General features: G+C 49.9%; 1 protein-coding gene and 1 long non-coding RNA gene across 2 annotated transcripts in view; both read right to left on the bottom strand.

Annotated features, from left to right (window-relative positions):
- Positions 1–8,149, bottom strand: part of LOC136373362 (ephrin-B1-like) — a 90,567-nt gene extending 82,418 nt beyond the window's left edge. The window contains exon 1 of the mRNA XM_066338270.1: positions 7,977–8,149. Within this exon, the coding sequence (XP_066194367.1) occupies positions 7,977–8,092 (116 nt within the window). The 5' untranslated portion in view covers positions 8,093–8,149. The remainder of the gene's footprint in view (positions 1–7,976) is intronic.
- The window catches only part of LOC136373384 (uncharacterized), a 455,798-nt gene that overhangs the window by 412,136 nt on the left and 19,556 nt on the right, over positions 1–24,106 (bottom strand). The window lies entirely within an intron of this gene.

Below are 24,106 nucleotides of genomic sequence, written 5' to 3'. Positions count from 1 at the left end.
AGCCTCCTTCTAAACAGTTTGAGGCTTGAGGGGCCTCTAGGAAGCAGAAAACTGTGGGGCTGAGGGTGTCCACATGTGCCAGGATGAGGAAGATGGGATGGACACATGGAGCAGACACTCACTTGAAGCTCTCCATGCAACAGGAGCTTGTTGTAATTCTCTGGGGAATGGTTTATCCCCAGGACCCCTGAAGCCTGTAACCATGTAGTTTGACCCTTCCTTTCTTGACCCAATTGGCTGAGGTCCAGCCATCCCCCCTGAGCAGGAGCCTTGATAAGGCCCTGTTCTTCCTCTTTCTTCCTCTTGCCCTCCAAGGCTCCAGCCCTCTTGCCCACCTGGACCTTTCTTGCCCTCTGGGCCTCCTGCCCTTATTTCCCCTCCTGGAATAAACGTCTTGGATCAACCCTGGGGGTAAGAGCTTCTTTTGGATCATTTGTCCTGTCCCTGAAATATTCTCCCAAAGCCTCCGAAGAAACTGAGCTAGCCCCGGGGGGCTGCGGGGGATTCGTTTCAAGAGCTCATCCTGGTTTGCTCACAATCCTTGAGGGAACACACAAAACAAAGAGGAACTGCTGCTCCCCAACTGCAGAGTATCAGCAGCAGATAAGGGTTCTCCTCTGGGAATACCACTGGATGTGGATCCATGCTTGCTCCAACCTGGAGCGAGGCTGGGCCCCACAGTCACTCCAGCTCAGCTTTTCTGCTCTGAAGAAAAGTGGCAGCAGCAAACAACAGAGTGAGAGCAAGCAACACAAATCCCCAGGATAATGAGCCCAGAGGAGGGAGATGGTGGGCTCCATCTGAAGAGGGAGTTGTGCTTTTATTGGAGGCCTAAAAGGGCTATAAATCCTCAAATTCAAAGGTGAACTCAAGCTCTTTCAAGTCGGAGGAAGGCCTGGGATGTGTCAGCTGGGAGGACTAACCACATCGCATCCCCTGCTGAAGTGGCCTCTTCAGCAAAGCCGCGGAGCAGCCCAGGATATTACACCCAGATCCTTTCTATATGCTCCTGGCCGGCCGCAGGCAGGGCATGCCGGCATCCCTGCCGGCACGGGGAGCCTCCCGACCCCCCGCACAGGAACACGGCCACCCTGCCTTAATGGGGGAGTGCCTTTGTATCCATTCACCTTCCAAACCCCACTGAGGATTTTCCCCCTGAAATCCCAGTGGGAGCAGGGGCTGCATCCCTCCCTCTCACATTCGGCTGTGATACTACAACAAGACCAGAGTGCAGAGCCCAGCATCAGCACATCCCTGCATCCCTCTACATCCCAAGGCTGCCAGCCCTGCCTGCCAACCCACACACCAGGCCGTGCTCCCACGTTTCAGAAATCCATTAAAAGGGAAAAATCGGTGGCAAAGAGGAGACAGCGCCGAGCCTCAGCCGCTGGAACCCCAGACGCTTTCCAGCCTAATGAGTAGGAAAACATGGACACACTCGGATCTATGGAAATGGTGTAAGGGGGTTTATAGCTCATAAGCCATGGAAAGGCACTTTGCTTTTCCCAAAGTACCTACTTGGAAGAGGTGGGATGGCAAAAGTAGGTACACAGGGCTGGGCTCATCCTGGCAGGATGCCAGGGGCAAGGAAAGGGATTGCTGGGAAATGGGATATTCCTGTCCCATCACCAGCAGTGATGCAGGCCTAGGTGCCACCAAAACCTGCCAGGACCCCCAGCTAGGGAGGGCATCCATTCCAGGGCTTTGAACTTCCCAAACTCTGGCCAAAAGGTGCTGGGACAGAAGGAGCTGGGACAGCTTGTGGTGTCTCCCAAATATCCCACCCCTGCACCTCCATGTTGGCACCAGCATGGGCCAATCCACATCAAACCAGGTGACTCTGAGCTTCTCACCACAGCCTGGCCCCAGCAGACATGACACATGTGGATCTCTCTGCAGGCACAGCAGCACAGAGGGATAGAGCCTTTGAAAAACATGGAGGAGAGTTCATGGCTGGACACCAACCAAACCCCGACTCTGCCCTTACATAGCCTCCCATGAAAAGCACAGTCCCATGGCCTCAGAAAGGGCAAGCAGTTCACTTGGGAAGGGCCAGCTGTGGGTAGGAAAAGGTTATTCCCGAGCAGCCAAGCCAGGGTTATAAAGAGCTGGCATTTTTGAAGTGCAGCTGCTCAGCTCAGCTCAGCTTGGCCGGGGCGACACTGCCACACTGGCACCTGAGCTGGCTCGGAACCCGCCTGGGGGCTCCGGCAGGGAGAGCTCACAGAGAAGCCACTGCTCACTGGAACACTATGAGGAACCCCCCAAACCTGTCCCCTCATCCTCCAGGGAGGAGGGACTGGAGGCCCCTGAGCTGTGCTCTGGGGATCACCTGCAGCCTCTGCTCCAGCAGAATCTGCTCCACGGAAAGGGCAGGGGCCAGGAAAACCCCACTGCGCACAAATCCAGCCTCACTGAGCAGCACGTTTAGCCCCAGCTTGTCTGACTCCTCTGGGACCAAGCCTGGACAGGCTGGGGGAGCCTGGAGTGCCAGGATTCCAAGGCTCAGCCACGAGCAGAGCATTGGGGCTCCAACCAGAGATGGGATCCTCAGACTCCATGAGCCAAGCACCACTGCTCCAACCAGAGACAGGATCCCAAGGCTCTGGCACAGCCATGAGCTGGTGATCAAGCAAGAGGCAATCCATGAGGGGCAAGAAAATCCCTCCAGAAGGATGCCGGGAGCACACCAACACTCTCCATGAGCAGGACCACCACCATCACCATCCCTCCTACTCTCCAAAGCAGGATTCTCTGCCATACCACTCGACCCAGAGCAAGGGATGGGAAGGGGAAAAGCATCAGGAAACAGCAGCAAGGAGCTGGGCTCCCCCTCAGCCCTGCACAACAAAAGCCCTGCAGCTGGCCGAGCATTTCTGCCCAGATGTGACGCTGTGATAGTGCCAAGGGAGTCCTGTTCCTGCTCCCTGATCCCAGCAATCATTAATTAGAGACAGAACGGAATCAACTTTGTTTCTCCCCACCCTATTCCAGCCACCAGACTCCAAGTAGCATGTGCTACCGATCGCTCCAAGATGTTTTCCCATTGGAGTCCAGCACTCCTTGGGCAGTCTTCCCAGCAGCACAGCCACTGCTGTGCTGAGGACAGGGTGTCCTGCCACAGGAGCAGCGAGCATAAAGCTATGGGAAAGCCGGGGGGAAGCTGGGACACACAAATCCTACATGGAAACAAGGGATCATCCCCACTGCTAAGCCTCTGGTTTACAGGGGGCAATCCAAACAGCTCCTGACAGACATCATGCAAGGGGCTACTCATGCACTCCAGCTCTTTGCAAACTCCATGATCCCTAAAAGCATGGACAAGGCTTGGGGGGACCCCTGAGCCCCCAGTGAAGCTGTTTGGAAGAACCCCTAAACACCTCGGGAAGCTGCTCAGAAGGACCCCCAGCCCACCTGGCCACACCACAAAGGGCACAGGCACATCCCATCCTGCCACATCCAGCCCGTTTCTATAAGGATTCAAGGGAACAGCTTAGACCCCAAAGTGACACAGGAGCTCAGGTACAGTGGAGGGAAGCAGCCCTCACCAGCCCTTCCCAGTCAAGAAATGGCATGGAAGCCCCATCCAGCCCCACTGCCAGGCAGATCCAAGAAGCTACAGCAGCTGTTTTGCTCCAGAGAAAGCTTTGGCTCCTTTTACAATCAATCAGCCACCCCATCACAGCTCTTTTTTTTCTTTTAAAGGAAGCAGTTAAATCCTTTTTATGGTATCCAGCAGTATTTACCCAGCTACTGCAAGAGCTGCAGCCCTGCCTCCCTCTTTTTTTTTAATTTAAGTTAATGAAGTCATTCCCAAACCACCCACAAGGAGCCCTAGGTGCTCCTTTCCCCCGGCACAGGGAGAGGAAGAATGCCTCCAGTGAAATGTGGGCTGGGCATGGGGGGGTTCTGCTTTGTGGGAAGCAGGAGCTGGGAGGGCTCCCAAAGGCCTGGCACCTAGCAAAGGGTCCCCTCCATTCCAAAGGGAAACTCCAACTGGAAAGCAGGCTGTCCAGGCTTGCTTTGCCCAGGCCAGCCCTTGGAGATGAAGCAAAGCCTTGGAAAGACCAAGGTGCACATGGGAGCCATGGGATTCTCGATGGGAACACAGAATCATAAATCCTGGAATGGTTTAGGTTGGGAGGGGAACTTAAAGCCCGTTCAGCCCCACCCCCTGCCATGGACAGGGACACTTTCCACTGTCCCAGGTTGCTCTAAGCCCCATCTAGCCTGGCCTCAGATACTTTCAGGGATGGGGCAGCCACAGCTTCTCTGGGCAACCTGTGCCAGGGCCTCCCCACCACTACAGCAAAGAATTTCTTCCCGATAGCCAACCTAAACTTCCCATCTTTTTAGTTTAAAGCCATTCCCCACCTCTCAGCCTCAGGAAGGGGGAGTCTCTACAAGCCAGAAATGACTTTCAATTAAAAATAAGCAGCGAGTTTTCCCTGTTTCCCAAATCCTGACACTGCGAAGTGCCTCCGGCACCCACAGCTCCTGTAATCCCATTCCATCTGCTCTGACAAGTGCAAGCCCACCGCTCCAGAGCTCCAGGCCAGCCTTTCCCCTCGGAAACAGCCTTCCCACAAGCACTTTGTCCCTCGTAAAATGGCATTAAAGGAGGCAAAGATCTGCCAGGCTTCAACCCCAGCGCTTACAGAATTTCATGGGACACCATCATGTCATTAAAGGCAGAAAAAAAATACCACAAAGGATTAGACTTTTGTCTGGTTTTTTTTTTTTTTCCTCTTCCCCTCATCTTTTTTTTTTTTTTTCTTAAATAAATGCATTTATTTGGTTTTTAACAAGTTCGGAGCTGAGCAAAACTGTCTGGAAGGGGAAGAGGGAAAGGCAGAGGTGAAAGGAGCCGTTCTCTGGAGCTGCATGGATGATGTGTCCCGTTTCCCCCATCTCCTTATTAAAATACTTTCTGGGGAGGCAAATTCCAGCCTGATATGAATTTTCCAAACCATATTTTATTAAGAATGCTTCTCTTTAATGGTCGGTACAGGAGCCCACCAGGGTCAATATTTCCCCCAAATTACAGCCAAGGGAGTTGAGAAAGGATTTAGCCAGAATTCCTCCGGCAATTCCCAGCTGTCCAAGGAGACCACGCTCCCACTGCCCCCCGGCTGCACAGCAAAGGGGACGAGTAAATCCCTGAAGCACTTTCCCCAAAGCCCCCCTTGGACACGATGGAATAAATTAAAGCCATATTGCCTCTCCAAGCCCCCTTCTGAAGGGCTCTGCAGGCATCCCAGGGAAAGCTCACTCAGAGGGTGAGCTCATCTCAAGCACAGGTTTGAGACAATTATCACTTTTTCCAACAAAACCATTCCTAGGCCTATTTTTTTCCCTTTCAAGACCCAGCATCCTCACAGTGGGAAGTGGGTGATGATTTCACCACTAGCTTTGGGACACATACCCAGGAGCCGACCTTCCCAACCCAGCACACAGATTTGGAAATCATTCCATCTATCAGATGTGTTATCAGCATCCCTCTGATAACACCAGGAGCCCCAGACCCGCTGGTGGAGCTGGAGCCCACAGCTCCCAGCTGCCCAGAAAGGGCAGGAAAATATTTTTCTTATTTACAACAATCGCAACAAGGTTGGCTAGGCCCAGAGTGCCACGCTTGCTCCTTGGATCCGCTGGAAAATTCCACTTAGCCATGTTATTTTTAAAAGCTTTAGCTCTCTTTACTCTAAAAACAAGAGCTAAAGCTCAGCAGAGTGGGATGGGGGCTGGCACAGCCCTGGCATTGCCCCAGGAAGGGGCTTGGAAGCCCAAGTACAGTGGCAAAAGGTTTTTATGGATCTATCTGGAACATAATCCCAATTCTACCAAGAGCATGAGTTTTCCTCCAGCTGGAGCTGGACTTTGCCCAGCACACCAATCCCCAGACTGGTTTCCTCAATGGGGCTTGCTGGGAGCGGCCCTGAGGAGGCTCTGCCCGATGCCACGCAGACAGCAAAGCTTGGAGCTGGGAAAGAAAGTGACAGATCCCAAAGGCAGATCCCGGACATGAGGATGAGGGGTTGCTCCACAGGGGCACAGATTGGAGGGATCTGAGTGGGATCACAGCTGGGCCCCAAAAGTCTCCACCGAGGCAAAACACTTCCATGGGTTTTTCCCGTGCATGTCCCAGCAGAGCCATTCCTGGGTGGAAACATCAACATTTCTGGCACTTCCCACTCCCTCCTGTCCCTGTGGGGATACAGGGACGGGGAAGCACCCACAGGAGCAGCCCCACACAGGATGGCACGTTCCCAGAAAGCTGTGTCCAGGGCAGACAACCTCCAAGCTCCAAATCCGTGGACAATCAAGAGCAGACAATACCCAAACTCCAAATTCCTAGAGAATGGAGAGTGGGCAACCACCAAGCTCCAAACTGGGAGAAAACTGGAAGCAGACAAACTCTGAGCTCTGAATTGGGGGAAACCAAGGGTGGACAACCCAAATCCCTGAATTCAGGGGGAACTGAGAGTGGGCAACCATCAAGATCAGAACTGGGGGGAAACTGAATCCAGACAACCTCTGAGCTCTGAACTAGGGGTGAACCAAAGGCAGAAACCGCTGAGCTCCAAAAACTGGGAGCAGAAAACCACCAAGCTCCCAGTTTGGGAAAACCAAGGTATCCCTCAAGCTCTCCCTGGATGCCCCACCAGGGAGGGACCTCTCCAAGGCCACCACTCCAGGGCTCAGTGGGAAGTCCTAGAGTGTCACCCCTGTGCCAGCCGATGGCCATGGCTTCCTCACAACTTCCCAGTCCTCAGCAGCTTAAGGAAAACCCAGGATAAGGAAGGGACAAGGAGTGACATGGCATCCTCCACCACCAAGCTGGAGCCACCTCCACCTCCCTTTTCCCAAATAAAAACTCTATTTTCTGGAACCAATTTGCCTACCCCTCACCAAGCTCACAAATCCAGCAGGACAATTCCCGAGGGAAAAGGCTCTCTCTGCTCCCAGCCAACTGACACAACTCCCAAAGAAAGGAAAGGAAAAACACACCACGGAGAACGAAGTGACAGAGTCACTGTCCCAGCGCTTCCAGAGCTGGGGACACACTAAGTGTGCCTGCAAAGTTCCTTTTTCCCCACCAAGAAACCAAGGAAATAAACATTTGGTTGGAATACATGTCCAGGCAGGAAGGTTGTCCAAATTGTTTCAGTTCTTTCCAACCCTCAAAAACTCTTTGGATTATTTTTGGGTTATTTTTTGCCTTGAGAAGTGTGGTGGGGAAAAAAAAAAAGCAGGCTAAAAGCAGAAATTTTTTGAAGGGAGAAAGGGGTAAGGTAAATAAACATTCCATGATCTACGAGATAAAAGCTGAGAAAGGGCCACCGACCCATCCTGACCACCAGCTCTGGTGTAGGGGCGACCAAACACCCCCCACTCCTCCTCCTCCTGACCCTTCATATTGTTCCTGCACGGCAGCCGCGTTCACATCCATAGATTTATATAAAAATATATAAATTTATAGAATTTAGGTGTCTGTACAGGCGGAGCAGCCCCACCACCCGCTTTGTTCGGACCCAGCCCGAGGTGGGGGCAGAACAAATCCCCTCGGCCTTCCTCCGCGGCTGACTTCAGATGAGAAAAGCCAGAGGGAAAAAAAAAAAAAAAAAAAAAAAACAACAACAACAACAAAAAAACTCCCTAAAAATCAAGAAACAAAACGTGGTTTCCAAAAATAAAAATGGGATTCAAAAGAGGAAAATCTGCGAGAAGTAAAAACATAGTTAAAAACGGGGAGGAAGAAAAGGAAAGGAGGGGGTTTGTTTGTTTGTTTGGTTTGTTTTTGGTTTTTTTTTTTTTTTTTACGAAAAGCAGCGCGACGCCGCGGAGCGATTTTTCCTTAAAAACCTCGTTGTTTTTGTTAAATTCGCATTTAGAACGCGGTTTCGGTGCCTTTTTCCCCGCAGGGGGTGCGAGGCGCGTCCCTCCAGACCCCCCTCTTCTCTAGCCGCACGTACTTGGGGTTCGCGGAGCTCCACGACACCGGCACCAGGCTCTTGGCGAGCGGTGCGGCGAGGCGGCACAGGGCCAGCAGGACACCCAGCAGCCACCGCCCGCCGCAGGGCCGCGCCATCGTCCCTTGGCGGCGGGACGGGCCGGGCGTCAGGCGCCCATCACGCTCCGCCACCGTCTCCTCCCTCCCCTCACCGTCTAAGACACCGCCCACCGCGGCAGCGGCTCTACCCCTCCGCACAGGCAGCAACGCAGACAGCCCGGACGGACGGCCAACGGCTGAGCGGAGCGGGGGATGGGAGGGGCCTTGCGAGAGGGCACGCCCATTGTGGGTTCTTAAGGGGAGCGCGAAGGATTTTTGCTTTTTTTATGCCCCCCTGGTTGCTGGTCGTTGCTACCGGGTAACCGGGGTGAGGGTGAAGTGGCGACAGCGTTGGGGACGAACTAGCAGAGCGCCAGTATGGTCGCCCCACCGGCCCGTCCCTATCCCCGTCGAACCCGTCACTCCCTCCGATGCGCGTCGCGCTTGGCCTCGCCCTCCCCTTCAGCCACGATCCTACAGCGCCCCCCAGCGGACGCGGCCGGCTACGCCCGAAGCGACGGCGGGGCCGAGACGGAACCGAAATAATCCACAAAATCCCTGGACTGGGAGGGGTTTAAAGGGGTTTGACGGGTTTTTCCAGCGGATTGGAGAGTATTTAAATTTTTAATTTTAAAACAAAATTAATTAAGTTTTTCTATTTTTTCGAGGGTTTTTCAAACGTTTTGTTCGTTTTTTTCCTTTTTTTATAAAGATTTCCACTTGTTTCACATTTTAGAGGGTCTCAATAAATTAATTTTTTTTTTACTTTTTTCGAAGGGTTTTTTTTAAGATCTTTCAATATTTTTGGACTTTTTTCGAGAGTTTTTAAAAATATTTAATACTTTTGAAGGTTTTTCATTTTTTAAACTTTTCCCACGTTTTTAAAAGATTTTTCAATTCTTTTTACTTTTTGAGGGGTTTTTTTAGTAACTTCTGACTTTTTTTGCTTTGTTTAAATATTTTTTTAACCTTTTGGACCTTCTTAACGTTTTAAAAATATTTTTCCTTTTACCAGTTTTTTTAAAGATTTCGGGGTGGTTTTTTTTACTTTTTTACAGGTTTTTTATTTTTTCCCCAGATTTTTGATTTTTTTAAACACTTTTAGAGTTTTTCCTTTTTTATGTATGTTTTCAGATTTCTGATTAGGGTTTGTTTGGTTTTTTTTAGTATTTTGAAGGTTTTGCCATTTTTTTATTTTCTTTTTAATTCTTTGAAGGCTTTTTATTTTTTGAGGGTTTTACATTTTTAAAGCTTCTTAAATTTTTTTTTGTTTTAGTTTTATTTTTTTTTCTTTGGTTTTTTAGGAGGTTTTTTTAGGTTTCGAAAGTTTGGAATGATTTTTAGGGTTTGGGGGGTTTTTTTAAATTTTTTTCCAAGACTTCTTGATTTTTTTCAAGTCTTCTGAACTTTTTTATTAACTTTTTTTTTTTTTTTTTTTTTTTTTTTTTCATTTCCAGAATTGTTTGGAGCTTTTCTTCCTTAATTTTTTTAACTTTTTAAAAATTTCTTTTATTTTTGAGTGCTTTGGGGTTCTTTTAAAATTTTATTTAAAGTGTGTTTTTTATTTCTGTGGAAATTTTTTAATGTGTTCTAGACTTTTTGGAGTTTTTGTAATTTTTAAATACTTTTTTAGTTGGGCCATGGAGAGGGAGGAGCCAAAATCCAGAATTAATTTTCTTCCTATTAAGAAAATCCTTGGAACGACTTCAATTTCTATTAGAAGAACAATAATAAACCCCTTTGAAGTTGGTTTAATTTCTGTTAATGAAATAAAACCCCCTTCCGAGTCTGATCACTTTTTATTAAGGAAATTAAAAAAATACCCTCAAGTCATTTCCTTCCTGTTACAAAAATAAACCAACAAATTTTGGCGTTGCTTTTATTTGTGTTGAGAAAATTGAAAAACAAACAAAAAAGTCACTTTGGAGTACAAAAATAAACCAACGTCCCCATCCCCCCCCCCCCCCCGAGTCCCTTCGGCTTTTATTAAAATAATTCAAATTAAAGCTCAAAAATTCCAAAAAATGGCAGAGTTAGTTCTCTTTCTATTCAGAAAATTATAAAAAAAATTATATAAGCAGGGTCAAATTGGCTCCATATTAATAAAATTTATTAAAAATTCAAGGTTTTAAACGTGATTTTTCTGTCTTTTCCATGAAAACCCCAAATTGAGGGTGGCACGTTGGGGATGGGGACTCCCTGGGCACAGGGAGCAGTGGGATTTGGGATCTTCAGAACCATCCCGATCCAAAGTGCAGGCGAATCCACGGATGGCTGGGACAAGGTACTCTGCTGACCTGTATATTCTAGAGCATGTGGGTTTATTGCAAGGGTCGTGGGTAAAAGGGCCTTGCCTTCAGCCACCAGCCTCGGCTGAAGGGAAGTCCTAAAGAGAGAGGGAGAAAGAACAGCAGGGTGAGAGCTAAGAGAAGGGAGTGAGAGAGCAAAGTGGCAGGGGGAAGACAGCAGGAGAGAGCAAGAGTAGGGGGAAGAGCCAGATGTAAGAGTGGGGGGAAAAGGACAGGAGTAAGAGCGGAGCAGTAAGAGAGAAGCAGTAAGAGGTAAGAGTAGGGTGAGTAAGAGGAGAGGTAAGAGGTAAGAGAACGAGGTCTTTGTTACAATACATTATATCTTCTTTTGTGATGAATATTCTAATTTACAGTGACCAACCAATACAAGACACAAATCCTATAGAATCTACATACAGCCTATAAGAACTACTATATTACCATACTGTGTTATATTTTAAACTCTAAAAACTACTCTTTAGACTTCTGTTTTACTACATTGACCTTTGGATCCCTTAGCCAGCAGAAAGGTATTGTTCAATCAAAAGGGATTCTCCTTCAGCTAGCCAGACTATTGTTTTCAGGTTATATAGTAACCAAGACTCAGTATCCTACAACTCAAAGTAAGCTTTCATTTCTATTTCGATTATAGGTTTCATATTTTCAAAATCTTTTGCTAAGCAATCATATTTATAGTTTCCCTGATTTATCTTCCCCAACACAAAGGAGAAAGAAATGCCTGAGGAAGGAGGAGAAAAACCATCCAAAAAAGTGTTTTTTATATATAAATATATATATATATATATATATATATATTTAAGCACCCGGCTGTGTCCTGGGAGAGGGACCTTGGATCCCTGCCCGTTCCTGGCTCTCCCTGTCCATCCCCTGTCCTCTCCCTAACTGCTCCCGGCACATTCCTGCTCTCCCTACCTGTTCCCTGCCCTCTCCCTGCCCATTTCTGGGTCACCCTGCCCATTCCCTGCCCATTCCCTGCCCGTTCCCGCTCTCCTGCCCCTCCATCCCTGCCGATGACATCAGGCCCCATTGCCATGGCGATGCCGCTCTCCCGGCACAGGCTCAGGTGGGGATCCAGAACCCGGGAATCCTTTGGAAAGGAGGATGATGTCCCCACAGCTCCCCTGTGCCCAACTCCCCCCCCCTCCCCCCCCCCAACCCCCGGCCAGGAGGGCACAGGATCCCTTCAGGATCACTTTGGGAACACTTTGGGATCAGACCCCATGGTCTCACCCCAGTGGGGACCAGCTTGGTGCTGCGGGGGATGTGGATCCTTGGGATGAGGGGAAGGAGCAGGTGAGCCAGGCACAGGTGAGCCAAGCATGAGCTTGCAAAGGTCACCAGTTTATGGAGAGTTCCATGGCACAGCCACGCCCGGCACGCCAGGAAAAACCCAGACTGTGGCCTCTGCCCACTCTGGAATGTGTCGGTGACACCAAACCAAACACTCGTAAGGTGGGAGAGGCCCCGTGGAATGGGAACAGGTCTCATCCAGGGCAGTGGGACACCTTGGAGAGGTGGAAGAATGGGAAAACTCCTTCCCAGCCCTCCTGGTGTTATCCTACAGCAGGAAAAACCTGCCCAGGGAAGTGGAGCACTTGATTTTCCCACCTAGCCATGGGAAGGAATCGGTGGTGACCAACCAGGGTGATTCCTTGGATGATTCAGGTGGAAAAAAATCAATAAATTAAACGGGTAATGGTTCCCTGCCTCAGGTGCACCAGTGACACCAGGATCTGGGCTGGGCTCCCAGTGGGAGAAGGAAGGGATCTAAATCCTGGGGGGCCAAGCCAGGGGGCTCTGAGCAGGTCCAGGGGACAACAAACCCCATCCATGCCCAAAATCCCAGGCATGCTGGATGATCTTTGTGTTTCCATAAGGAGTTACTGGGATTTCCAATCTCCCTTCCCTTTTCCTGCCCTGCTGCAGCATTCCTGGGGCTGGCATGGACATTCCCATGTGGATGTCACAAGTTTTGGGGGACTCAGCTCCTAGGCAGCTCCATCCTGGGGTGCTGCTCCAGGCTCCCATTCCATGAGGGTTCCAAAAGCCACCCACAGACCTGATGCTCCCCAGAGTCCTCACCAGCAAATGGTGAGGGACAAGAAAGGGCACTGTTGAATTCCCAAATTCTTCACCTTTTTGGAGCCCATGAACTACCTTGTGCCCTATCCATGCCCTCTTCCCACACATGCCACTGTGCCCTTCCCACCCCTTGTGGATTTTGGACTCTTAGCTTCCTTCTCCTCCCTCTTCACCTCCCTTGAAACCTCATTAAAACATTTTTGGGGATGATCTGGGCGATTTTCCCTCACCTGCTCCATTCTAAAAAGAATGGACTGGTGACACTCGGCATCATTCCCAAAATTCCCAGCTCTCCTGCCTCCCTCCCTGGTGGCAGAGACTCTCTGAGACAAATCAGCCCCTCATCAAGTGATGAGCTGCACCCCAATGTATTCCAGAGCCACTTCACATTAAAATTACCTGAGAAATTTCTGAGCAGAAAAAAAAATATAGAGAAATGAGATAAAACAGAGGGAAAAAAAATTTGGCTGAACATCAGGAAAAAGTGCTTAGTGCAGAAATCCGGGGGATGGTTCCCCCAGAAAAGTGCTGGAGTTATTTAAAACTCACCTAAATAAAGGACTGGTGGGGAATAAACTTCTCTCATCCCACAGGCACCATGGGACCAGGGAGATATTCTCCTTAAGTGTTTTATAGGATGAAAGGGATGAGTTCCCACCAGGTTGGCACATGTATCCCCAACACCCTGGAAGAGGCACAGCCCCTCTCCCTGGAAAGTGCTTTTCCAAGGAGAATTTTCCAAGGAGCTTTTCTGCACAGATGGAGCCAAAATTTGTGATTAACCCAAATCTCTATTAAAAAAAAAAAAAAAAAAAAAAAAAAAAAAAAAAAAAAAAAAAACAGGGATTTTTTTTTTTTAAGTATATAGGATGCACAGAGATATCCAAAGGGCCTTGTACCCATGGAATAACAGCCAGGCAGGATGGGTGCCAGGGAAGCAGAGAAATCAGAGCATCAAAACCAGCAATGAAGGTGATGTCAAGGATTCGCCTTTCCTGTGATTTATCCCATCATTCCCACGCTCAGGCTCCAGGAATCTTGCACCTTCTGCAGATGTGCTGCCTGATTAAAATGATGCAACATTTTTGCTGGGTGTGTCAGAGGATTTCAATTTTAAAAAGCCCCATTTTCCACCTGGAAATCCAGGCACTTCCCACCTGCCCCAAGGGGAGAGGGAAAGAGGGAGCTGGGAGTGTTTAATCCATCAGGAAAGGATAGAGCAGGGAAATGCAGCAGCACGAGGCCATGGGGCTCCAGAGGAACATTTTATGGGTCTGAGAAGTCACTACATAATAGGCTGGGGAAGGAAGTATTAAAATCTTTAACTGGTTTTCAGAGCCGTGATAATTAAGGTGTTGCAAGCTACAATTGCCTGAGAAAAAAAAATCCAAACACAGTGAATAAGATTTTTATCGCTTGCAGAAGTGGCCACTCATGGATTTGGGATTTTAAAAAAAATTAAAGAAAAATCATAAAACCCTGAAAGAAAGGGAAAAGCTCAAAGGTGGATGAAAAGGGGTTGGGCTGGAGATGGAAAGTGGGAGCTGGGGGAGCAGCTGTCGGCGCTGGGAAGTCAGGGAAGCATTGTCTGGAGTCCAGCCCTTTAATCAGGAGCTTTAATGGGACTGAAGTAGAGGTTTAATCCTAAACATCCTCACTGGAGCAGCTCCCTTTCCTCAGGACCTCTGGGAAGGGAGGAATATTGGCTTCAATGAATAAGGCCCACAGAAATGGGTGAGAAAGGCTGAATTCCCTCCTGGCTCTGCCTTCCCGCTGCTGTCTAGGACAGGACACATCATTCCCCATCTCCAGCAAATCTATGACTTTGGCTGTGCCCTGGGAAAGAGCAGAGTGGGGCTGAGGGCTGACAAAGGGAGAGGGAAGGGACAACAAAAACGCCAAGAAAAATCCCTGGCAGGCAGCAAGTGCCACCCTAAACATGGAGAGAGTGCAACAGAGGGGTCCTGAGCATCCAGATATTCCCAGAAAACCAAGCAATGCATCCTAAAACCCCCACCAGAAGTGAATCACCTCACTCTTGTAAGAACAAAGGTGAGGGGTGAGACATGCCAGGGAGCTGCCTTTGACTCTTTGACCACTATTGTTGAAAATATCAGGAAAATGCCTTAAATTGGCTAGAGAAGGAGCAGCCCTGAACAGCACAGTGGGAGATTACACGAGGAATATGGTGGGAAAATAAACCATCTATAGATATATATTAATGTATATATATATGTATGTAATTTTGGAGATAGATATGTGGGTATATATGTATTAGTATATATTTATATGTGGGTATATATGGATTTTATATATTTATGTGATATAGGAATTTTTGTATTTTAATATATATATATGTATATTTTATATACATTTATATATGTTACATATACATATACATGTGCGTGTATATATATATATATATATGAGGTAGCAATGTACCCACTCGTGCAGAGCTTGTTGGAGGAGGCAGGAATATATCCAAGAGGACACTGCCGAGGTCATTCCTTAACATCTCTCTTAATGACCTGCAAAAGGCACCACCAGCTCGTTAATGACCTGGCAGGGAAGATAAGCAGCTTGTCCCTGGAATTCCCGCTGAAATTCCCGCCGCTATCCCGGTGTGCGGGGCCGGCCGTCCTGCCACAGGTAGGAGGACATGAAAGGGGCCTAAACAGCCAGAAAGGAGCACAGGAAACGCCATGATTTTGTTAGCGGGGAGAAAAAAAATCTACTCGGGTCTATCTGGGGCGAGTGAATAAAAAGTTACTGGAGCGGGAGAGCGGCGGCAGCAGCACCTCGGGAAAATCCGTGGGGTTTAATATGCAGCTATGCCGGAGCTCTACTCATCCATCTCTCCCAGGGAAAACACAAAGTGCATTTTCAGGTCAGCGAGGCAGAGAGAGAAGGAGAAGCCCCCAAAAGGAGCAGAAGCTGGAGGAATGCTGTGTAAGCCGAGATTTTCAAACACATGGATCTGTTTTCTTTGGAGCGGCAGCAGCCGGGAGAAGTCGCAACTGCAGACAAAGCTCTCGCAGGGTTTGAACACCAAAGGAAAAGCGGTGGAGGGTGGCAGAGGAGCAGGAGGTGACCTGGGGCTGTCCTATGCCAGGGGAATGCCGAGAGCCTGAGGCTGTGCCGGGACACGCGGCTGCCGATGGATGCGCCCGAGGCATCGCCGTTCCCAGAGCTGTTCCCTCACCTGCCGTGGCCTCTGCTCCTTGGCCGGGGTGGGAAATCCAAGTGTTGCTGTCCCCAGCATCAGATCCGCTATTCCCAGGACTGAATCTTCCATTCCCAGTGCCACAACTGTCATCCCCATGGCCAGATCTACCATTCCCAGGACCAGACCTTCCATCCCTATGATGAGATTGAAACGAGGAGGAAAGAACTCCACAACTAATAATAGTTGTTAGAGAGGTATGTATTGAGTCGAAGTCGAGATGCGTGGGGAATAATTTCACCAAAGACACGCATGAACACCAGAGAGCTTGCCCCTCTTATTATTCTCTGAGGGTTTACATGTGCATGACACTGCACAATTTGCCTCATACATATTCATTCTCTAGCCCCGCCCTTCCTCGCCTTGTATGGTAATTAACTCCACGTCCTTCTGGCCATGCTCAGTTCATCGTGGTGGTCTCGGGGTCTCTGAGATGAAGGAAACGGAGTCTTCCTCAGTGAACTCTTCACCTTTATCTTTGGCCCTTTTGGCCCTCTTTCAAGGGAGAACTCAGTTTCTGCCGGCTAAAAGTCTGCATTCTTCTCCTTATCTGCATTCTTAGCTCTGTTATCCTGTTGTGTTTGGGTTAGACCTTTATTATCATCGAGGGGACCCAGATGCTTGCAGTTCTTTAAAGTATGCAAAGGATGACAAGGTTCGATATTCACTAAATGTCTTCTAAAATACCGTTTTCTTGAGTTTTACTATAAGAGATGGGCCAGAATTTTTAAATCTCTGTCTCAAGATCATCCACTTGCAGTGTCGCAATTTCCATCTTCAGTATCACAACTTCCATCCTCAGGGTCAAACTCACCATCCTCAGGGTCAAACCTGCCATTCCCAGTGTCACACCCGCCTTCTCCAGTGTCCCATCTCCCATCCCAAGGGTCACACCTGATACCCAGTGCCAGATCTTCCATCCCTAGTGCCAGGGCTGATCCCCAGTGTCACACATGCCATCCCCAGGATCAGAGCCAGTACCCTGGCGTGACAGCAGGTTCCTGCCAGCTGGTTGCAGGACGTTGGGGAATGCTGTGTGTGGCCACACGGGCACGGTGTTGCTGTAAGAGGGACCTGGCGGGAGAGGGGTTGGATGGGCTGAGCTCTTCTCCTAGCTCCCAAGAGGCGGGCAGCCCCCCGGGGCAGGGTCCCGCGGAGCTCCCGGCACGTCTCCACCCGCGTGCCCCGAAGTGGTGATCTCACGTGAATGAGCTCAGAGCTGGCTGCGTCCTGCCAGGATTTATATGGGAGGCTCCAGAGAGTCTGTGTGTACTCACAAGCCTCCCGCCGAGAGCCACAGCTCTCCCCGAGGGGAGGAGGAGCGGGGCTCCCTTTCCTGCTTCCCCACCCTGCCCTGCCAGCTCCTGCTCCTGGCAGCCGGCCTGCTCCGGGCGGCCCACGCTGCTTCCCGGGCAGCTGCGGGAGCCGGGACAGGGAGATCCAGCCCCCCTGGACTCCTCACTGCTGCACCCTTGTACCCTGTTCTCCTGCAATCCTATAGCCCTGCACTCCTGTATCCCTGTGCTCCTGAATCCACGTGGCTCTGCATCCCTACATTTCTGCATCCCTGCATCCTCAGTCCTGCACTCACGCACTCCTACACTCTTGTACTCCCTGCAATCCTGTATCCCTGTGCTCCTGCATCCCTACATTTCTGCATCCCTGCATCCTCAGTCCTGCACTCACACACTCCTACACTCTTGTACTCCCTGCAATCCTGTATCCCTGTGCCCCTGCATCCTGTCTCCCCTCTAATCCCCTGCATTCCCTGGCCCTACACCCCTGCATTCCCTGCCATCCTGCACCTCTACATCCCAACACCACTGCATCCCTGCATCCTTACATTCCCACACCCCAGCCCCCCTACATCCCACACCCCATCCCGATCCCCCAGGACCTAGGAGGGGATCCCAGTTTCCCACAGAGCACAAGTTTGTATAATCCTCCCATTTAGGCGGATCATGGCTCTGTGATTCAATTCCCACTCAGACATCACTCCATGCCCCACTGCAGGTTTTGGGGATGCAGCCCCGTGGTGCTGCTGATGGCTACCTGTGCGGAGCAGGATGGGCTGAAAGGCAGAAGAGGAAAGTGGAGAGGAAAGTTTTATCTCTCAGCAATCTCAAAAAGGGATAAACTGAACAACATCCTGAGCAGTTGCAGCACTGCTTTTGTGGGGCTGGTAATTTGTGACAGTGAAGATCACTGGAAATATCTTAGTTAATGTTTATTTTGATGGCTGTGTAGGTTTGGGGTGATGTGTCCCTGAGTCTGGAATAGGGAGGGGGGCAGGGGGAAAAAAAGCAGACTTTTTTTTTTACTTGCTGCCCAGAACCACAAAAATGCCTTTGAAATCATGCCTCCCTCGCCCGAACAGGCTCGGGAGCAGAGCAGAGCTCATGGAAAGAGGAGAGAGAGAGAAGAGACTCGGAGGAAGGAGGTGAGGGGCAAAGACATGGTAAGGAGACACACACGAGGCAATTTGCATAGTTTATGAGTCTTTGATTCCAGCCTATTTACAACCTGGGCGCTCACACCCCGGTGGGAAGTTGGGAGATTACTGTACTTACCCTCGACTTCTCATCTTTATCGAGGGATCTCTCTCGCCTCCAGCCAGATTTTAACGAGCTGCAGCTACGGCAGGGACCGGCCCCGTGCGGCCGAACCTCCGCCTGCTCCCGCAGCTGTTCCCCGCTCCCTCTGCCATTCCTGGTTGCACAGGGACACCCCGAGAGCCCAGGGACATCCTGGTGATCCAAGGGACCCCTCTGTGGGCCAAGAGACATCTCTGAGAGCCAAGGGATATCCCTGCTCTCCTTTTTTCCCCCCAGCTTCAGACATGGTCAAAAGAATTTCTGGGCTCTGACCAGGCAGTTTTGGGTTCGGCACAGAAGAAAGAGACCCCAAACCCAGAGCATTTGGTTCCAGAGGTGCAGGAGCTCCTGCCCTGCCAGCATCCCATTCTCCCATTTCCTTCTCATTTACCATCTCATTCTTCTTTTTTTTTTTTTTTTTTTTTTTTTTTTTTTTTTTTTTTTTTCCATTTTCCTCCTGCATTTCCACTGAAAAACTGAATTCCAGGGAAAGTGGATGGCTGGTGGAATTACCGGACACAGTAGAGAGAAATGTGTGATCCATGGCTTTTTGTTCCTTTGATATTTGAAATCTCAACATCCAAGTCCAGAGTAACTTCTAGAAAATTCGTTGGGGGAAAGGTCTTTCCTACCAAGAAAAGATGAGGCAACTTGGGGCAAATTCCAAGACCTGAGTGAATCCTTCATGCCACCGAGAACCCCCGGACATGCCAAGAGCCACCGGTTCCTGAGCACCCTCTTCCCACCTCCCAGTATGATCCCAATTAGCTCCAAGGAGACACAACGAATCCCTCTCCAAATGCCCTTTCCAAGGTGTTTTCTTGGGACGAATCCCATGATCTGCCTCCATCACTCAGGGCAAACCTGGGATTCATCTCCCATTCCCCGACCCCTGAGCACACCAAGGGGTCATCAAGAGAAGTTTTCCCGCAGTGTTCTGGCTCCTTTCCCCCAGGTGCTCGGGATTATTTTTTTGCTCAGAGTTCGACACCCACACGCGCAGGGCTGTGCCAGGAGGGGCAGGGGCAGCTGTCCCTGCCTGGCAGGGGCGTCGTGCCCGGCCTGGGCCGGCAGAGCCTCGGGAGTTGCTCCCTCCCTTGGCTGCGACCCCCAGGACCGTTTCCATTCCATAATTGGGCAAATATTTTCCTATCAGATCTCAGTGCAAGTGCCTACAAGCTTTGCCCGAACAATAAGGAATATTCAAGGAAAACCTGGTGCTTTTTCTCATCTCCTTTTTGCCAGGAATATGGTTTTTTGGGATAGTGGCTGGAGCACAGGCAAGGGCAGCTCTCGCATGACTATTCATGGGCAATCTTCGGGGATTTGCTAAAACTCAAAGCAGATTTGAAGGAACAATAGGAAACCTGGAAGCCTTTGCTGACGACTCCTCGACTCCTCGTGGTAACTCCTCTCGGCACCACGGGAAGCTTCTCCGCTCCCTCCTTCAGCTTGTTTTTATCGAGGTGTTTTTTCCTTCCTCCCCCTGACGTTATTTAAATCTTGTTCTTTAATAATATGCAATTAAAAGGAATTAAGGAGCTCAGTGAACAGCATCCATTTCAGCGCTGCCTCCAAGGCATGTCCAGCGCAGATAAGCCCTGCCTGGAGGTACGGAGAGCATCGGGAGAGCATCGGGAGCCCGATGGATGCCCGGCTGTGTGAAACCTCCCACCGTGGGGGGCACAGGGGGTCCCTGCCGCCCCCAGTCCGAGCCATCCCATCCTTCCAAGGGCTCCCAGTGGGCACGGCCCGGAGGGGAATGGGCAGCAGCGTACAGGAAGAGGAGAGGGAGTCTGCATAAATTAGCAGGAGGCAATTTTACCTTCGCGCTGCCCTGAGAAGCGAATGGCAAAGAGGGGCGGGTTTAGTCCATCAGAGGTGAGAACAGAGGAGACAACCGCGCTGAGGGCAACACATACCTAATTCCCAGGAGGGATCGGGATTCCTTGATCGGGATAAGCCAATGCCAAGCTTCCAACAACAGGGCTGGGCACACCCAGCAGGACCAGCCCATGGCTGGAGCCTGTTCAGCCCCGGGGCCCCAAGAACCCCCGAAGGCCTGGGCTGATCCCCGGCGTGGGAAGTAGGGAGGGGGAAATTCCGTCTTGCTGAGGTGAGACCCCACCAGCAGAGTTGCCTCCAGCCCTGAGCTCCCAGCACAGGAAGGACGTGGAGCTGCTGGAGGGAGTTCAGAGGATGCCACAGAGCTGCTCCGAGGGCTGAAGCTCCTCTGCTCTGAGGCCAAGCTGGGAGAGCAGGGGGTGTTCACCCGGAGAAGAGAAGGCTCCAGAGAGATCTCAGAGCCCCTTCCAGTGCCTGAAGGTTGCCCAGAGAAGCTGTGGCTGCCCCTGGATCCCCGGAAGTGTCCAAGACCAGGTTGGATGGGGCTTTGAACAACCTGGGATAGGGAAAGGTGCCCCTGCTCATGGCAGGGGGTGGGGCAAGATGGAATTTAAGGTGACTTCCAACGCAGACCATGCTGTGATTCCATGTTTATTTCCTGTGTGGCTCCAGCTCCTGAGGACTCCGAGATGGAGACTTGGATGGAAGGACTGTAAACAGGAGGTGGGGAAGGTGCTGCCTCTGATGTAATCCTGCTGATCCCTGGGAACCACTGGCATCTTTCCACATCTCCCTTGGTCTTGGGGGCCCAGCTCAGCTCACCCCACCACCCCTCCAAACAGGTACATCTGACATGTCCTCAAACCCAGCCAGCAGCTCCAAGTATTGTCCATAAAAAAAAAAAAACAAAAAAAAAACAAAAAAAAAAAAAACAAACTTAAAAAGAACCCAAAAATGACTTATTGAAATGTTCCCATTTTCACTGGAAACACAAAGGAATGATCCTCCCAGAAATGTAGTTTGCAGCTGAGAATTTATTAACTAAAAGTATGAAATGTGTGCAAACATGACACAGTTTTTGGGGAAAAACAAAAAATGCAACTTGAGAGCCCAAACATCTGTTGGAAAACCATTCCCAAAGTTCAGAAAGGCGCTACCAGCAAACCCCACAAAGGCTGCAAACAGAGGGAAAGGCCATGAGCAAGTCAAATCTTCCCAGGTGGATGCGGGTGCCTCATCCTTAGGATGGGCATCATCTCCCTCTCTGAATTTTTGGGATTTTATGGAAAAGCGGGGCTGTGAGAGCACTGCCCCGGAACTCCCGGCAGAGCAGCCCAGACGGATGAGACTCATGCCTGTCAAAACATTTCAGAATTATCATCATAAATCACAGCCAGATCAAAACAAATTAAAATGGAGCCACCAAGGTCTGGTCAGCTCATAAACCACAAATAAAGCCAGCAAGGCTTCGCCAGAGCAGGCTTGATCTTCCTCCCTTCCTGTATCTCTTCCATAAACACTTTGGGGAGCCACAGGAGAAGAGTCTTATTGATGAAGTCTGAAAACTAACATCCTATGGATGCTGGGAAATATTCCACGCCTCATCCTCCCTGTCTGGGGGAGCACCAACCCCAGCAGATCCTGCCAGCCCTGCAGAGCCTGCCCCAAGGACTCCTCTGTTTACTTTAAACCAATTCCCGTCAAACTCCTCACTCAAGAAGGGAGAAAAATTGGATCAGAAGAGGCCCTTTGGCTGCCCCCTTCCTCCCAGTTGTCCAGCCTTGGCGGATGTTGGCTGAAGGAGCCAGGACCATCAGCAGCACCTCAAGAGCTTTTGTCAAGTCCAAAGAGCTTTTCCCAAATCCCTCTCTACCTTCTGCTGTTCTTGTGCTGCTGCATTGAGGGGCTGGTGGATGTCCAGGGTAGGGAATGGAGCTGGGGAAGGGTCTGGAGCACCAGGAGTGGCTGAAGGAGCTGGGAGGGGCTCAGAGAAAAGGAGGCTCAGGGGGGACCTTCTGGCTCTGCACAACTCCCTGACAGAAGGGTGCGGCCAGGGGGGATCGGGCTCTGCTTCCAGGGAACAGGGACAAGATGAGAGGAAACGGCCTCAAGCTGTGCCAAGGCAGGTTTAGCTGGGATATTAGGGAAAATTTCTCATGGAAAGTGTTGTCCAGCCCTGGCACAGGGGTGGAGTCCTCATCCCTGGAGGGATTTAAAAGCTGTGTGGATGTGGCACTTGGGGACATGGTCAGCGGTGGTCTTTGCAGTGCTGGGGCATGGTTGGACTCCACAGTCCCAGAGAGTTTCTGTGATTCTAATGATCATCCCTCCTGCCCCAGCAGCTGAAGATGTCCATGAATTTCCAGGTCACTCAGCTCATGCACTGCTTGGGATAGAGATCTGCCAAGTCTCCAGCTTCAGGTGCTCCAGGAAAAAAGTGGGATGAGCACTGAGCCCTGGCAGTCCTGGGGCTGTTCTGTCCACACCAGCCATGCTGTAATTGAGCTCTTGGATGAGGCTTGGGGCAGAGAAGTTGCAATATTTGGGATTTCTAAAAGGTCTCTGCAAGGTCGCTCAGCTGAAGCTGGTGAGGCAAGACCAGCCCGGGGATTAATGGGAATGTTAATCTCTGGTTAAGGATGGCAGGATTTGGGGAACAGCCTGTTTGTGCAGGAAAGAGGGCTTTCAACAAGATCCCACAGGAGTTTGGCCAGAAACCTCCTCTGGTGCCCCCCAAAATGATCCAGGAGAGGGAAGAGCACAGCCAAGCACTTAAGAGCAGCTCCAAATTACTCCTGGCACTGAAGAATTGCAGGGGAATTGAATGATTGTATGGAACAGAGCAATAAAATGGCAGATGAACTTCCCTGATCATAATTGCAGAGTAATGAACATGAAAAGCTTTTCTCCCCATCCAGACATGTGCAGTGGGTCCGTATCAACAATTTTTGGGATTTAACAAGATCTCAGAGAAGCTGCCGAGCCCCTTTGAAAGCCTCCTTTCAATGATTAGCAAGAGTCAAAAAAGGTAAGTGGAATATTAAGTACTCCTGGAGCAAGGAAAGAGAACAAAAGGGGAAATGTCCTTTATTTCCTTCATCTGTTGCCTCTCAGCTCTGACGGATCCACGCCAGGGAACGAGGAGATGGTGGGGGAAAGCATCACATTGATCCAGGGTTTGAGATAACACCTGTGTGGAAAGAGTTTAAATGAACCAGGAAAAAGGGGATAAAGAGACAACTTAAAGTTATAGAGGTTTGGAATGGGAAAATTTACAATGTGATCCTTGGATAATGGATTTGATGCTTTTCCCACCAAGTGGCTTCATGGAGCTGTGGAAATTGTCACCAGAGGAGACTTCTCACCACCATGAGATCAGATCTGCAGGGTCAGCTCTGCATCCATGAGAAAAACAGGATCAGCTCCAGGCAAATCCTGCCAGACCCAGGATGGAAAGTAAAGAAGATCAGGGTGGGCACCATGTCCTTCACCTGGAACCTCCTGGGAAATTCCTGGAGCTTTCTAGGGACCCACAGCACAACAGTTCCTATGGGGTTTTGTCCTGTGAATTTGGGTAGGGCATGTTCTTCTTAAATCCTTCAGCCTTTCTTGCAACACCAAGGCTTCCCAGGAATCTCCTATTACTTGTGTCTAGAACATTTCCAGGAATGTTCAAGGGCTTCATTAGACTTCTCCAATCTGAAATATTTCAAAGAATGCCCTAGAGCTTCCCTGACTTTCCTTCACCTAGAAACTTCTCCAAAATCTTCCATTTTTCCCCTGAGTTTTCTGTCTTTCAGAAGTTTTCTGGCATTTCCTTATCGGCAACCTGTCTAGGAGCATCCCAATGAATTCCAAGACTCCCACAAGGGCTCTCAAGAAATTCTTCAGTCTAGGATATCAGTATGAAATCCTCCAAATACTTTTAAGAAACTTCTCCATCCAGGAAACCTCAGCTAAGGACTTGTCTCAGACTCTTCCACTGTTTCCTAGAAATTCC

This window comes from Sylvia atricapilla, chromosome W (assembly GCF_009819655.1).
Source record: "Sylvia atricapilla isolate bSylAtr1 chromosome W, bSylAtr1.pri, whole genome shotgun sequence".
Lineage (NCBI taxonomy): Eukaryota > Metazoa > Chordata > Aves > Passeriformes > Sylviidae > Sylvia > Sylvia atricapilla.
Note: the sequence above shows the minus strand (reverse complement) of the source record. Positions and strands in the feature narration are given on the sequence as shown.